This window comes from Coregonus clupeaformis, unplaced genomic scaffold, assembly GCF_020615455.1.
Source record: "Coregonus clupeaformis isolate EN_2021a unplaced genomic scaffold, ASM2061545v1 scaf2123, whole genome shotgun sequence".
NCBI lineage: Eukaryota > Metazoa > Chordata > Actinopteri > Salmoniformes > Salmonidae > Coregonus > Coregonus clupeaformis.
In genome coordinates this window covers 1076-16504 of record NW_025535577.1, presented here as the reverse complement: position 1 = coordinate 16504, position 15429 = coordinate 1076, and the positions used below count along the sequence as shown (strand labels likewise).

General features: G+C 40.2%; 1 protein-coding gene across 1 annotated transcript; it reads left to right on the top strand.

Moving 5' to 3' along the window:
* Positions 1-4507: 4507 nt before the first annotated feature.
* LOC121583200 (tumor necrosis factor ligand superfamily member 15-like) lies at positions 4508-9905 on the top strand. Its single transcript, XM_041899393.2, has 4 exons — positions 4508-5081; positions 5173-5215; positions 5337-5378; positions 8737-9905. The coding sequence occupies exons 1-4, from the start codon at positions 4875-4877 to the stop codon at positions 9168-9170; spliced, it is 726 nt and encodes a 241-aa protein (XP_041755327.1). The 5' UTR covers positions 4508-4874; the 3' UTR covers positions 9171-9905.
* Positions 9906-15429: the final 5524 nt, after the last annotated feature.

Here is a 15429-nt window from a genome sequence, read left to right as displayed (position 1 = left end):
AATTCTCCTGTATATGTGAATTCTCTTGTATAAATGTTTTCTAGTTTCTCCTGCAATCGAAAGATAGTGTTGTCATGTGACATGAACGTGTTAAGTTTAGTTATCGTTGTGCGCATGTGCACTTATCGCTGTAACCAAGACTACCACAACAATGGCTGAGTAAAGCTACCGTTAACTTGAGACACTGCTGTCGTCGTTCCAGCCAGGATGAGAGCAGACATAAAATACGAAGTCCACCAGGGAACACAAGGTCTCACCAAATGCCGAAAACTGAGCTTAAAAAGGTCCAATGCAGCCGTTTTTATCTCAATATCAAATCATTTCTAGGTAACAATTAAGTACCTTACTGTGATTGTTTTTAATTTAAATGGTCAAAAAGAAACAAAAATTTATTCTTAGCGAAGAGCAATTTTTCAAGCAAGAATTTTGCTAGGATTGTCAAGAAGTGGTCTGAGAGTGTAGGGGAAAACTGAAAATTAGCTGATATTGGCAGAGAGGTTTGGAACTCCCTTTCTTATTGGTCTCTTAACTAATTTACTGCCTGTTGATGTCACCAGGCAGGCGAAAACTCCACCCCACCAAAACAGGCTGAAATCTCAGGCAGTCTTTTCAAACAGCTGTTACACTAGAAGTACATTATCATAATATTCACAATTTAACAGTATTATTTCAACCTCATAGTGTGGAAATAAATGTAAAACATGGGAAAATCTCATTTTTGACTGCATTGGGCCTATTTATGTCACATGACAGGGTTTTTCATGACAGAAAATTGCTGTCCTCTGGTCTACACCATTATTCTGTGGAGGGTGTTTTTGAGACTACTTTTAAGGTAGACTCAGCGATATGACTTAGATGCAGAAAGTAAACAGCATAGTGGGTCAATTTCTGTAACAACTAAGAGCGTTGAAGTGCGAGGCTCAACTTCTCCGGTGTTTCGGTACGCTGGCTACCACACTGTGACAGCGTGAAGCGAACCCTTGCACATGCACAGATACTGTGTGTGACTGTGTGAAAGCAAAGTCTTGTTTCTCACTCATCTCAACATCTGCGGTGCTGCTCATAGCAACATTATTTTGCTCTCTACCTTTAGAACCAGGGTGTTTTAGTGTTTTAAGCAGAGATTTGGTAACAATAAAGGTTGTATAGTTTTATGTAGCTCAATTGGTAGAGCATGGCGCTTGTAACGGCAGGGTAGTGGGTTCGATCCCCGGGACCACCCATATGTAAAAATGTATGCACACATGACTGTAAGTCGCTTTGGATAAAAGCGTCTGCTAAATGGCATATTATTATTATTATTATTAAATTAGGTAATCTATTCACCTGTTCCTAGCTGGACAGGAATTAATAGCCTATTTACTTTAAATAGACATAATGGAGATTATGAGTAGTCATTTGAGTTATCAACATGCATGGATGGTGGTCATCCATGCATGTAAAAAAGGAACTGTGTCATGGGTGTGACTAAATGCCCTCATTGTCAAGACAGTATCATCTTGGCTAATTGAACTGATCATGTGACTTCGATGTGTGTATTTAAATCCTTCTCTTTATCTGTTCTAGGCGGCAGCCCACAGGAAGTGATGCAGTCCAGAGGCATGTTGGAGCAACGTTGGTAGAGAGCACATGGCTACTGAAGATTGTGAAATGAACAGTTGAAAGAAAATGGATGCCTACCAGCTGGGCTGCACCACACCACATCCTGTGCCTCAATGGCTTCATTCCTAACTCATAAAAGCCATATCCTCTCCCCTCAGCCCTCAAGTTAAGTACTTCTAATGACATATAACGAGTTGACACTTGCAGGGCAAGGGGTGAGGTAAGAATTAATTCATTTTAAATGGACCGCCCTTGCCCGGAAATTCGTTACTCGTTCCTCCCACGGTTGTGTTTCAGTCATCATGGAACCATCGGTAGCTGTTGTGTGTGCGGTTATATTCGCTACAGTCAATTATGATTGCATTTCATATCTTGGCTAGAAGATAACGCATCGAAAATCACAATGTATGAGTGTGATGTAAGGGAACGCTAAACAAACAAAAACATCATAACTTTTACAATACTTGTTTTTGCCGTCATTTGCATTAGTAGAAATATTTATAACTTATTTACATTTGTTTTTACTTGTATGTTGATGTTGGTTTTAAGTTTCGGCTGACTTTTCTTAGCGGATGTACATTGCAAATTGAATTATGGGGCGTTTCAGGCCCCAGAGTGAACAGAATTGTACACTCGATCACAAACGAGGGCTGAGGGGCTTACGTTGCCAACTTCCCTTGCTTGGCTAATTGTTTGGACCAACGGCAAAGATTGCCGCGGGGATTCCCCCAAGTTCATAAGTGGAGGAGGGTGTGTCTTTTATGTGTTTGAAACGCAGCCATTGTGGTTTCTGTTTTTTTTTTTTTTTTACATTTGTTTGTTGATTCATTTTTAACTTGCATGGGTTTCAAATGTGTTCCTGAGCCAGATAATGACCACTGTAAATGAAATAAGGTAAAGTACATTCTGAAACTAATGGAAACCATGACTTATATTTATTCAATCTTTGAAAATTGCCTTTGTGTTTGTTCTCTACTTCACTCTGCCTGCTCAACCCAGATCCAAACCAACCTGACACTTTTCAACCTTTGTGACATTTGGCGTAGCTTCGGCAGGATCAGTTTTGAAGTATGGGGCCAGTTTTCTTTTGGTATGTGTTGCTGTTGTGCTTGCACTCTTTTGTGTACCCAAATCAGGCCCTAATGTCTCCATTGGTGATCCTGGGAGTGGCTGGGGCAGAAGACTGAGCTTCCCCTGCTAGTCTTGAGGGAGAACCAGTGTGACCGAACCGGCCTGGAGCATTTTGAAGTGCCTCACGAGAGACGGCTCAAGCAGCCCAGAGACATGGTGGACAATGCGCTGTGGTGAAGCTGAGCGACGTGCCAGCTAAGAATCCAGGACAACAAGACCATGCGGGCCATGACTGCTGGATGGGGTGGTCTACTCAAGTGGGTGATTGGTGCAACCGGGGTAGGGAGTGCAGGAAGCACCTACCGGTACACGTCTGACTAATTGCCGTAATTGTCAAGATGGCTAATTGGCTAATGAAACTGATCATGTGAGTTCAATGTGTGTATTTAAAGGAATAGTTCACCCAAATTACAAAATGACATTGCTTTCCTCAACCTGTAAGCAGTCTATGGACAAGGTATGACGGCAATCCATGCAATACCATATAAGTCATGGGACCGATATGAGCATTTTTCGTGCATCATGTTCAAAAGATCTTTAAGTGGCTTTGAGCTTCACAATCAATTTTAGATACTTCGGATGATTTGGACAGCTAGAGAGATGGAGAACTCAAAAGCCTGTTTTAAAATGGGCAGCGCCACTGAGGGCTTCCACTATTTAAAAGTAGTAAACTGGGTGGGACTTCCTATGGGTTAAGGAAGGATCAAATAATTCCATCCGGGTCATCAGGAGGGATCAGCCAATGAATGATACTTGTGAGAAAACACTTGGTGGCAGTATGCACCCTTTCAGTTTGTTTGCCAACTCACAGAATTAGTAGAAGAAAATTCACTACTTCAAAATGGAGATTACCTCAATGGTATTGCCTGTGCGCTCACAGATGCCATGGGACATGTATAAAGATGATATCTCTATCAGTGTTGTAGTACTCGAGGCTCGAGACCACATATTGAGTGTCTCGGTCATGTCTCGGTGTCAGATACATTTGTACTCGGTCTTGACTCGGTCTCTAACAGTGAGGACTCGTAATTTCTTCCCGAGACCAGCGGAGTAAGAAACTCATAATTATCAGCTTCCTTCGGTCAGCGCATTAAAACCTTTTCGCCAGGCCAAATACAGTGCATTCGGAAAGTATTCAGACCCCTTGACTTTTTCCACATTTTGTTACGTTACAGCCTTATTCTGAAATTGATTAAATTATTTATTTTTCCTCATCAATCTACACACAATACCCCATAATGACAAAGCAAAAACAGTTTTTTTACGGTAGAGTGGCCAGACGGAAGCCACTCCTCAGTAAAAGGCACATGACAGCCCGCTTGGAGTTTGCCAAAAGGCACCTAAAGGACTCTCAGGCCATGAGAAACAAGATTCTCTGGTCTGATGAAACCAAGATTGAACTCTTTGGCCTGAATGCCAAGCGTCACGTCTGGAGGAAACCTGGCACCATCCCTTCGGTGAAGCATGGTTGTGGCAGCATCATGCTGTAGGGATGTTTTTCAGCGGCAGGGACTGGGAGAGTAGTCCAGATCGAAGGAAAGATGAACAGAGCAAAGTACAGAGAGATCCTTCATGAAAACCTGCTCCAGAGCGCTCAGGACCTCAGACTGGGGTGAAGGTTCACCTTCCAACAGGACATCGACCCTAAGCACATAGCAGAGACAATGCAGGAGTGGCTTCGGGACAAGTCTCTGAATGACCATGAGTGGCCCAGCCAGAGCCCGGACTTGAACCCGATCGAACATCTCTTATATTTTCCGGACCCATTCACAATCTTGTGTATTTTGTAGATAGACGGGGAGAAGTGTCATGCAATAAAACAGAAAGTCAGGAAGCTTTATAATTAATAGAAGATACAAGAGCGTCATTATACTTTTGTCTACATTGAACTGCCTTATTTTGCGCATGATAAAATACTACCTTTGGACCCACAGCTCTGTCTATGAATTTAAAAGTGGACATTTATAGCACCTTGAGGGATAGTCTGTTAGTGCAAGACGTTGGGGGGTTTTCCCAGGGCAGACATGCAGGGAACGGCACTGACAGCCAAGTTGCGTAGGTGGCAGCGGAACTATAAATTCAGATGTATTTTATTAAGAAGATATATTTTGTTACTTTAGACTTCGTAGTCGTGGTTTGATATGGAGACGTGCGCAAGGAACTGCGAGATTCCTGAAGACACCGTGATTTCAATGGCGCAGCAAGAGACTGTTTTTATTTTGCTCAAACACTGTCAAGAAATGAAGCGACAGGAGAGTCGCTGGCGTCTTGTCACGTTATTCTTGGTTCTGGGCTGTGCAGCTGTATTTTTCTTTACGCAGCGTGTGATCAGAGACTGTAATGAGAAGGTAAGCAATGGGACATCCACATGTTTTTAACGGGGCACACAGATGCCGGAGAGTTTCACCATTAATAGTTAACTTGTCTTTGTTTTTGTAGGATACATTCACAACTGCAGAAAACTCAAGACAGCAAGCTATAGGTATGTAACTATTTCGCTGGTATGATATGTTTTCCATGGTACATTCCTTTGATTTTATGAATGAAGCCTAGAGAGAGGCGCGTCTATCAGCACTGATGGTTTTTTCCCTTTTTCCTACCAGATCGTCAAGGACAGAATCTGAAGCCAAACGCTCACCTGACAAGTAGGTCTTAGTAAAGAGTGTTTTTATTATATTCTGATATATATATATATATATATATATAGTGTGTCCAAACTTTTGTCTGGCACTGTATATATACATTACCAGTCAAAAGTATACAGTACCAGACAAAAGTTTGGACACATCTACTCATTCAAATTTTTTTGTTTTACTATTTTCTACAATGTAGAACAATAGTGAAGACATCAAAACGATGTAACCAAAAAAGTAACCAAAAAAGTGTTGAACAAATCAAAATATATTTTATATTTCAGATTCTTCAAATAGTCACCCTTAGCCTTGATGACAGCTTTGCACACTCTTGGCATTCTCTTAACCAGCTTCAGCTGGAATGCTTTTCCAACAGTCTAGAAGGAGCACTTGCTGGCTGCTTTTCCTTCACTCTGCCGTCCGACTCATCCCAAACCATCTCAATTGGGTTGAGGTTGGGGGATTGTGGAGGCCAGGTCATCTGATGCAGCACTCCATCACCCTCCTTCTTGGTAAAATAGCCCTTACACAGCCTGGAGGTTTGTTGGGTCATTGTCCTGTTGAAAAACAAATGATAGTCTCACTAAGCCTAAACCCGATGGGATGGCATATCGCTGCAGAATGCTGTGGCAAACATGCTGGTTAAGTGTGCCTTGAATTCTAAATAAATTACAGACAGTGTCACCAGCAAAGCACCCCACACCATAACACCACCTCCATGATTTACGCTGGGAACTAAACATGCAGAGATCATCCGTTCACCCACACGCGTCTCACAAAGACACGGCGCTTGGAACCAAAAATCTCAAATTTGGACTCCAGACCAAAGGACACATTTCCACCGGTCTAATGTCCATTGCGCGTGTTTCTTGGCCTAAGCAGATCTCTTCTTCTTATTGGTGTCCTTTAGTAGTGGTTTCTTTGCAGCAATTCGACCATGAAGGCCTGATTCACACAGTCCCCTCTGAACAGTTGATGTTGAGATGTGTCTGTGACTTGAACTCTGTGAAGCATTTATTTGGGCTGCAATTTCTGAGGCTGGTAACTCTAATTAACTTATCCTCTGCAGCAGAGGTATCTCTGGGTCTTACATTCCTGTGGCGGTCCTCAGGACAGCCTGTTTCATCATAGCTCTTGATGGTTTTTGTGACTGCACTTGAAGAAACTTTCAAAGTTCTTGACATTTTCCGTATTGACTGACCTTCATGTCTTAAAGTAATGATGGACTGTCGTTTCTCTTTGCTTATTTCAGCTGTTCTTGCCATAATATGGACTTGGTCTTTTACCAAATAGGCTATCTTCTGTATACCCCCCCTACCTTGTCACAACACAACTGATTGGCTCAAACACATTAAGAAGGAAATAAATTCCACAAATTAACTTTTAAGAAGGCACACCTGTCAATTGAAATCCATTCCAGGTGACTACCTCAAGAAGGTGGATGAGAGAATGCCAAGCGTGTGCAAAGCTGTCATCAAGGCAAAGGGTGGCTATTTGAAGAATCTCAAATATATTTTGATTTGTTTAACACTTTTTTAGTTACTACATGATTCCATATGTGTTATTTAATCGTTTTGATGTCTGCACTATTATTCTACAATGTAAAAAATAGTAAAAATAAAGAAAAACCCTTGAATGAGTAGGTGTGTCCAAACTTTTGACTGGTAGTTTGTATATATACACTACCGTTCAAAAGTTTGTGGTCACGTAGAAATGTCCTTGTTTTCGAAAGAAAAGCAATTTCTTTGTAAATTAAAAGAACATCAAATTGATCAGAAATACATTGTAGACATTGTTAATGTTGTAAATGGCTATTGTAGCTGGAAACGGCAGATTTTTTTAATGGAATAGCTACGTTGGCGTACAGAGGCCCATTATCAGCAACCATCAGTCCTGTGTTCCAATGGCACGTTGTGTTTGCTAATCCAAGTTTATAATTATAAAAGGCTAATTGATCATTAGAAAACCCTTTTGCAATTATGTTAGCACAGCTGAAAACTGTTGTGCTGATTAAAGAAGAAATAAAATTGGCCTTCTTGAGACTAGTTGAGTATCTGGAGCATATATCTCAGACTGCCCATCTTAATATTTTCTTTTTATTGGCCAGTCTGAGATATGGCTTTTTCTTTGCAACTCTGCCTAGAAGGTCAGCATCCCGGAGTCGTCTCTTCACTGTTGACATTGAGACTGGTGTTTTGCGGTTACTATTTCATGAAGCTGCCAGTTGAGGACCTGTGAGGCGTCTGTTTCTCAAACTAGACACTCTAATGTATTTGTCCTCTTGCTCAGTTGTGCACCGGGGCCTCCCACTCCTCTTTCTATTCTGGTTAGAGCCAGTTTGCGCTGTTCTGTGAAGGGAGTAGTACACAGCGTTGTACGAGATCTTCAGTTTCTTGGCAATGTCTCGCATGGAATAGCCTTCATTTCTCAAAACAAGAATAGACTGATGAGTTTCAGAAGAAAGTTATTTGTTTCTGGCCATTTTGAGCCTGTAATCGAACCTACAATTGCTGATGCTCCAGATACTCAACTAGTCTCAGGAAGGCTAGTTTAATTGCTTCTTTAATCAGCACAACAGCACAACATAATTGCAAAAGTGGTTTCTAATGACCAATTAGCATTTTAAAATGATGAACTTGGATTAGCAAACACAACGTGCCATTGGAACACAGGACTGATGGTTGCTGATAATGGGCCTCTGTACGCCTATTAAAAATCAGCCGTTTCCAGCTACAATAGCCATTTACAACATGAACAATGTCTACACTGTATTTCTGATCAATTTGATGTTATTTAATGGCCAAAAAAAGTGCTTTTCTTTTGAAAACAAGGACATTTCTAAGTGATCCAAACCTTTGAACGGTAGTGTGTGTGTGTGTATATGTATGTGTGTATATATATATATATATATATATATATATATATATATATATATATATATATATATATATATATATATATATACACATATACACACACAGGCTTGCATGTGATTGGACCGGATGTGTAGGTTTGCACTGTGTTACCATTGTTTTGAGGATTTATACCAATTCTTCTTGTTATACAATAGTATTTTCCCATGTAGCCTAGATGTGCCTTCATGATTCTCTTGTAGGAACCACATGCCTTTTGGATATCACTGAGAAATCCCTAGTGTATGGGTATGGTGTTATTCACATGCCTGATCAAACTTCCTGCTTAGTTTGCTGATAGGCTATAGTGTGCACACTGTGAGTCTGTGGTAATATTGTGTGAGTGCAGCTGTCAGGAATGTTGGAATTTTGTATTTTGAATATCAAGTGGATATATTTCCAGAATCAGGATAATTTCAATATTTTCTCTGATCCTCTCCATCTTCTCCTACCTCCAGCATCATCAAGCTGCAACTCCGTGCCTAAAGACTACATCCAATGGGAACACCAGGACAACGGCTTGGTGCACATGCAGAATTTCACCTATGACGAGAACAAGCAAGCTCTGGTTGTCCCTCAGGAAGGCCGATACTTTGTCTACGTGGGGGTCAACTTTCGAATGCCGGATAAGGACAAGGTATCTGGCAAGGTCCATTTTCTTAGCCTGAAAGTCCTGAAATACTCCAATAGCTATGAAAATAATTGGCCTATCATGGAAGTCAAGGATAGCATACCAGATGATAGGAGAGGAGAGAGAAGGACAATGTACACAGGACAGGTGGTCACTCTGGAGGAAGGGGATCTCCTGATGGTGTCCATTGATGAAGACAATTATGAACTGATTGACTGTTCGGCAGAGACCACCATGTATATTGGTGCTTTTCTCCTCTAGACAAGGAGAACGTGACTATACCAAAAATATGCAGTCTTTGTGGATTTTTTGTTATTTATTTCCATGCTTTTAGTAAGACCAAGGCACATTTTAAAATCCTTGTGGATACAATACATCTGTAACATGCAGGTATTAGTTAAGGCTTTCCTTCTGACAAAAAATGACCTTGTTAATGTTTTAGTAAATGTATTCACGTATTAATTTCATAATATGTACTGTTCCTTTCTTGATCAAGAATAATTAAATTGTTTATTTAAATTAACTTATGATTTTAGAGTGGGGTCAATTCCTAACTTGAGATGCATGCACAACTCAAACTTTTGCCTAATTCTTTAACGCATGAGTTTTGTGCAAGAGTCCAGGTATGATTTGACCCTTGGGCTACAGCCATACAGAGACATATGAAAATGCATGGGCATTCATCATTGTATTTCTTTGTCCCTCAAAACTCAAGTCAATTATTTACAGACGAGTTGCTTACGCACACAGGTTGATATACTGTGCGTTCTTTAGTGGATGATGGACAATCATATTTGTTGTCCGTCACCTGTCAATGGATTACTCCCATAGAAACCAATTGGCTCAATTCGCATTTTTCTAACACAAAATCTCTGTGTGGCTGTAGCCCTAGGGAGAGGTATTAAACTCCCTTTACTGTATGTTATTCTGTCTGGAGGCACCACTTCATAGGTTTTATGTTATTCTGTCTGGAGGCACCACTTCATAGGTTTTATGTTATTCTGTCTGGAGGCACCACTTCATAGGTTTTATGTTATTCTGTCTGGAGGCACCACTTCATAGGTTTTATGTTATTCTGTCTGGAGGCACCACTTCATAGGTTTTATGTTATTCTGTCTGGAGGCACCACTTCATAGGTTTTATGTTATTCTGTCTGGAGGCACCACTTCATAGGTTTTATGTTATTCTGTCTGGAGGCACCACTTCATAGGTTTTATGTTATTCTGTCTGGAGGCACCACTTCATAGGTTTTATGTTATTCTGTCTGGAGGCACCACTTCATAGGTTTTATGTTATTCTGTCTGGAGGCACCACTTCATAGATTTTATGTTATTCTGTCTGGAGGCACCACTTCATAGGTTTTATGTTATTCTGTCTGGAGGCACCACTTCATAGATTTTATGTTATTCTGTCTGGACGCACCATTTCATAGATGTTATGTTAAAACTGCTCCTCAAAGGGATAGTTCACCCAAATTACAAAATTGCATATTGGTTTCCTTCCCCTGTAGGCAGTCTTACCTTGTCCATAGACTGCTTACAGGGTAAGGACACCAACATGTAATTATGTAATTTGGGTAAACTATTCCTTTAAATATGTTACCAAGTAAACGTTTTATATTGACCTTTCTGTGAATAAAGTAATTCATTTCTGAAAAAACAAACAGGATTTCTACTTTGGGATTCTTCCTTGAATGAAAAGAGAAACCTGAGGTAAAGCAGTGAAAGTTGGATCGATGACAACTGAACTATCCCTGTGCGTGGGATCCTAAGGGTGAATCCTGGCCTGAAAAAGTAGTGTCCTCATCCCTGGAAGTTTTCAATTTCTTAGTCATTGGATGTGGTTACAGTGTGTGTAATGGAAATATGATTCTACACTGCATTTAAATGGATTACTCTTTCACCTCTGATCTTAAACATAATTAATGACTCCATATGGTTTACCTAACTACTGGTCTCCCCACACTGCTGAGGGGTATATTTCAAAGCATGATCAACGAGTTAGCCAGCTAACTTTGATAAGCAACCAGAAATATAGATTTTCTGGTTCATTAAAACAGCTAAACTTCGGTATGTGTTTTTGTTTGTTGAAACAATTAGACTATTCCCATTTCAATCTTATCGTTCAAAAGAAATTAAAGTTATATCCGAATATTTAGGCAAGTTAGCTGGCGAACTCCTTGATTCTGCTTTGTAGTATACCCCTCTGGTCTCCTCTTCATGATAATCTCCTCATATACTTCCTGAGCTCTAAAACGGGTAATCTGCGTTTGCTACATCAATTTTTGGACTTTTAAATTAGTTATATATACACCCATTGAGTCTTGTAGAATATAACCGATTCTCATCACGGAGATCTTTAGCATTTTAGCTAATTAGCAACTACGTACTACTTTTTAGTTACTTTGCAACTACTTAGCATTTTAGCTAACCCTTCCCCTAACCCTAACCTTAACTCTTTAACCTAACTCCAAAGCCTAACCTTAATCCTAACCTAGCTAACGTTAGCCACCTAGCTAACATTAGCCACAACCAATTGGAATTCGTAACATAGCATACGCTTTGCAAATTCGTAACATATCATACGAAATGGATGATGGACATCCACAAATTAATACATACCTTACGAAACGTAACATATCATACTAATTGGAGTGTCCCTGATTTACATTTACTGTTATGTCTTCCCCTGAGTCCAGGTTGTGGTGGTAGGTTTTTACAGTACCCAAAACCAACTGAGATTGTATTTGACCATGGGGAAAAGAGCTACTGAGTTTAACTGAATTGTATGTTATTGCACTGTGAAACATTTTATCAATATTTCTGATCAGTGGTGTTGAATACTAGGAGGAAAAAGGTTAGTATCACATTTTTAAAAGATAGGTCTACTATGGTAATTGGGTATAGAAAACAGAAGTCAATCGTTGGACTGTTTCGTAAGGAAAATGTTCACACATGGCAACTCGATGTATTTCATGTTTTGTTCGATGACAGCTCCTGAGACACAAGCAAATAACCGATTTCCTCCACCTACTGATCACAGCACCAATGGCAAGAAAAAGTGTTTACATGGTGTTTTTATGTGGGCATGAATGTATCTTACATGTTGTGTCAATGAATAACTTCCATTACTTTTTGGTTAAAATGAGATTGTGTGGGTGACAGATACGTGTTTCAACAGCTGCCTAGTACCGGTTTGGGAATGTGTTTATTTTACAACTGCTATGTTAGGTTAGGGAATGTGACGCAATAGCCAAAGGCATCTTCCTGATTTACTTGCAAATAAGGAAGAAGATGCATGCTATTTGATTTAGAATGAAAATGTTATGTCATTGATGTTTTTCAGCTTTTGTATTGGTGTGATTAAAATGAAACGCTTGTTCTGTTTAGTAGCTTCCTTGCTGTTTAGTTTGCTGTAGGGATGCCTTTAGGGTCATTCCAAATGCAAAAAATGACATTTTTGACTTTAAGGAGAATAACAGGGAAGTGCTAGGATTTGATCCCATGCCATTCTTGGCAATGTATACTTAGGGGACTGCAGCCCTTCCACTGAGCCACATTACCACACAACCCCTTTTCATTTTAACAACATTTAATGTGTAGAGAAATGGTTGATGTGAATGTGATTTTTGGACCTGTATGAAAAACCATTTATAGACTAAGTTGACCCATTTTGGACCCCTATGCAGTGGCGGCTCCTGAAAAAATTCTCAGGGGGGGCAATTTTTCTGATGATTTAGGTGACCTACACACATTTTTAAAAAGATATGTCCAGCAACAACATGAAGACAGGGGCAGCATATAAGTCAATACCAGAAGCATTTATTGACTGATCTCAAAAGTGTTGGCTTACAAAATCAAAATAAGTTATCACAGTAAAAATAATCAAGGGTGTTCTTTCACATTCCTCAACACTGCATAAACAATATGCATTTCCATAAACAAATGAAATATCAGCTGAAAATACAGCATCTTGGTATTTGTTCAGATTGCAGGATCAACAAATGCTTTTACCACATTTTTTGCCTCATGGTTGAATTGGAAATATGTGCACCTGAGCATAATTCACAACAAGCAAGCAGGAGCTTTTGATAGAGGCTACTGAAAACATTGATGCAAGTTATTGGTAATAAGACATTTTTATAGACTTCCATATTCTGCCCTCTTGTATAGATTTGTGAAAATGAACAGTGATAGACATTTTGCTTGAAAACAGAATTTGAAAGTAATTTCTAGAAAAGGTAAACACAGCTATCTGTATGGCTTTGTAAAAATGAACAACCATATTCTGGCCAATTGTATAGATTTGTAAATATGAACAACCATATTCTGGCCAATTGTATAGATTTGTAAAAATGAACATGAACAGATTATTTTTTTTGTTTTACTTTTTTTAAAATGAAAAATAACTATTTTAAACAACATCAACTGTGAACTGATTTGGGCGTGTGTGTGTTAAAGAGACAGGGAGGGAGGGACAAAGAGAGAGAGAGGCTACATTACTTGTACTGAAACTGTTCTCTTCTCTGTTTCAATACAGCAAAGCGTTCAATGACTTTCTCATTGAAATCAGGCATGCTGAGGACTAGTTCCCTCTCCATGGAAAGCATGGCCAGTGCATTCAGACGTTCCTGGCCCATTGAATTTCGCAGGAATGTCTTAACTCGTGTCAAAGTTGAGAAACATCTCTCAGCTTCAGCTGTTGTCATGGGAGTAGTTATGAGGATGTTCAACAGAGTCACAGTCTCAGAGAACGTCTCCTGGAGGTTGTAGCTCATGAGAACCTGGTACAGTGCCAGTGCACCACAGCCTCCCTTGAATTCAGGATTCTCATAGATCAGAGATAGTTCTGTCTTGAGCTTTGCCTTGCTCAGCATGGGGTATGCATTCACAGTGGCATTCAGAGCCTCATCAGGAAATGAATGGCAGTACCTTTCAAACATGTCTGCTTGCAGTAAGGTAGCACTCACAAGGTGGCCAGAGAAAGAGAACCTTTCTTTGGTGTGATCCAGGATGGTGTTGCAGACCTCTTCAGACAGCCTCTGCTTCTCCTCTTCTCTCAAAGCTGTTCTGGGTCTTTTGGCTCCTGTTGCTTCTTGCAGCTGCTGTTGAGAGGAGTCCCTGAAGGCAAACAGACCAATGTGTTTGTTGGCTTTGTACAGTATTGTTGTCTATGTGATGCACAGGTATATGCAATGTATCCATGATGTATAGTACAAATACTTCAGTTCCACTTAAAATGGGCAGGGATGCATAAAGTCTTTAGTGTTTAAGTTAGCCTTTGTGTCTCACATAGCCTGGATGTTCAGCACAGTATACAGTGGTGCTCATAAGCTTATGATCCCATGCTAAAGTTGACTAAAAAGAGGAATAAAAAAGAAAAGAAAATTGGTGTCCATAAAGGTTGGATTTTCCAACTTTTTTAATTAAGTCATTAAGATAAATTTCCAAAAGAAGATTTTTTAATTGTTTTATTCCTCTTTTTAGTCAACTTTAGAATGTGTTCATACACTTATGAGCACCACTGCACAGTACACATAGTATATAAAATAAAATAGATTACACCACTGGCCATATATAATGAGAATAATGTAATTTCAAACACAAATGCAGTCTCCTTTCATGCATACATTTTCAAATAAAGCTCTGCTTTGAGAAAGATCGAATGATATTGTTTAATCTTACCTTATGGCCTGCACACTGCTTGTGAAGCTGTCGAGGGCACTTTTGATAAAGACAGCATCGATGTCCTTCTTCTGTAGCTTCTGGTACAGAATGTCGACGTGGGGCATGATTTTGTGAAAAAGCCGCAGGGAAAAATAAAATCTTCATCATGCAGCATCCTCACGTAGCCAGATGCCTCTCTCACTGTGCCCTGGTCAAATGAACCCAATGAACCCGTCCGGATGGCTTCAAAACATTCTATGAGGTCGTCTCGATTCTCGTAGACAGTGTTCACGACTCTGCTGTTGAAGTTCCACCGTGTGGATGAAGGTCTGGGCAGTCTTCGTGCAACAGTCTGGTCAAGAATGCTGGTGCGTTTGGGTGACCGGGAAAAAAAAGTTGTAATCCCGCTCAGATCGGAAAAGAAAATGTTCACTTTTTTGATGCGAAGTAGCTTGCTGCATGATCAAATTCAGCTGATGCGCATAGCAATGCACGTAATGGGCATTCTTGAAATGCTCACGCACCTTTTTCTGCACACCAGCCTTCTCTCCCCTCATCACACTGGCTCCATCGTAAGCTTGCGCAATGAGTTTGACTTTCTCGTCATCGGCAAAAGACCGTTCAGTCTCTCCAAAAGTACACTGGCGATGAGACTGAGGTTGATTCCGAGATGGGAAGGAACTCAAAAAAGCGCTCCTGCACTTTGTGCTTGCTATCTATGTACCTCAGCACAAGCACCAACTGTGTCTGTGTAGAAACGTCCGTGGTCTCGTCAGCTTGGATAGCTACGAAGTTCGCAGACTTCACCTCCTCCACAATATGTTCCCTCGTGACCGCTAGCATACACTCCAGTA